Source organism: Mesitornis unicolor, unplaced genomic scaffold, assembly GCF_000695765.1.
Source record: "Mesitornis unicolor isolate BGI_N332 unplaced genomic scaffold, ASM69576v1 scaffold42531, whole genome shotgun sequence".
NCBI classification, from domain to species: domain Eukaryota; kingdom Metazoa; phylum Chordata; class Aves; order Mesitornithiformes; family Mesitornithidae; genus Mesitornis; species Mesitornis unicolor.
This window is the reverse complement of record NW_010163872.1, coordinates 558-1,944: the sequence shown is the minus strand read 5'-3', so window position 1 is coordinate 1,944 and position 1,387 is coordinate 558. Positions and strand designations below refer to the sequence as shown.

General features: G+C 67.4%; 1 protein-coding gene across 1 annotated transcript in view; it reads right to left on the bottom strand.

Moving 5' to 3' along the window:
• Nucleotides 1-1,387, bottom strand: part of LOC104548172 (diacylglycerol kinase delta-like) — a gene marked incomplete at both ends in the record, with an annotated part of 4,256 nt that overhangs the window by 2,516 nt on the left and 353 nt on the right. Inside the window, 4 exon segments of the mRNA XM_010194114.1 lie at nucleotides 160-259; nucleotides 449-540; nucleotides 965-1,046; nucleotides 1,151-1,346. Coding sequence (XP_010192416.1) covers nucleotides 160-259; nucleotides 449-540; nucleotides 965-1,046; nucleotides 1,151-1,346 — 470 coding nt within the window.

Here is a 1,387-nt window from a genome sequence, read left to right as displayed (position 1 = left end):
TGGACACCCCACGCTCGCCGGGGCATCCCAAGGACACCCCATGCTGGAGCAGGAACCCCATGTTCTGCAGCACCGTGTGCTCACCAGGACACCCGCAGCACAGCAGACACATGGAGCAGCCCCCACACGTGTGTGTGTCCGTCCCCCCCCGCAGCCCACCTTGCGCGCCATCAGCTCGGCCTCCTGCTTGTTCTCCGTCGCCCTCTTGTAAGCGCGGCCGACCTCGGCCACGAAGTCGTTGACGGTGCCACAGAGGAACCTGCCAAGGGGAGCCACAGGCGCTGGGGGGGGCACGGCACCACCAGCACGGGGCGCTGGGGGGTAATGCTCCCCTGAACCGGACGTGCAGCAACACAGCCCGGCCGGGGGGGGGCTCAGTACCCCTGGGGACATGCCCCAACCCAGTGGGGGGGCTCAGCACCAGCCCCATCGCCAGCCCCCTCCTTACTTTGCAGACGAGATCACCACCGAGTGCTTGTCCGACTCCAGGATCTTGGCCAGGTGGAAGGCAACGGAGTCGGCGTAGTGGGAGATCTGGGCCTGCAGGGGACAGGACAGCGGGACCCGTGACACCCTGCTGGGTGACACCTTGCTGGGGGGGCAGAGCCCTTCTCGGCCCACTCCCACACTCCCAAGGGGTCTGTGCCTGTGCTGCTGGGCAGAGGGGATGCTGAGCTGCAGCAGGAGGGAAACTGAGGCAAGGTGCTGTGAAAGAATCAAACCAGCCCATGGGGAGCAGCCCAGCTCCACTCACACTGCTGCCTGCCCCAAGTGCAGGTGCCGGGCTGAGACCTGGCAGACTCATTGCATCACACGCAGCCCCAGTCCCCAAGGACCCCTGGCACCACCTCTCCCTCTGCAATCCCACCCTAAGTGCCCCCAAATCGGCTGATGGGGTGAACGGGGACCTGTCCCCCAGCCTGTCCTCCCCCTTCTCAAGCCCTCAGTCCCCAGCGGTGCCCACCTGGATGTTGGAGTCCCCATTCTCCTCATCCTTCAGTGCCGGGGGGGACTGCTTGGGGGCCTCGTAGGTCAGCACACTCCACCTGCAGAGCAGACCATGGCTGCTGCGGCCCCCCGTGGGGAGGGGGCGAGGAGGGACTGCCCAGAGCAGGGGGAGCAGAGCAGTGCACGTCCCTGCTGCGCTCACCGGTCCAGCATCTTGGTGGTGGCCCTCTCCAGCTTCTCTAGGATCTGCAGCAGCTGCGTGTCGTCGTCGCAGAGGCTGCCCCAGCCCAGCACCCGCGCCAGGTCGTTGCCGGTCCCCAGGGGCAGGACCCCCAGCTGGCACTGAGGGATGGGACAGGGCAGGGGGCTCAGGGCAGCCCCCAGGGCCGCCCCACCCCACTGTGCCCATGGTTCTCAAACCCGGGGGTGCACAGGGGGC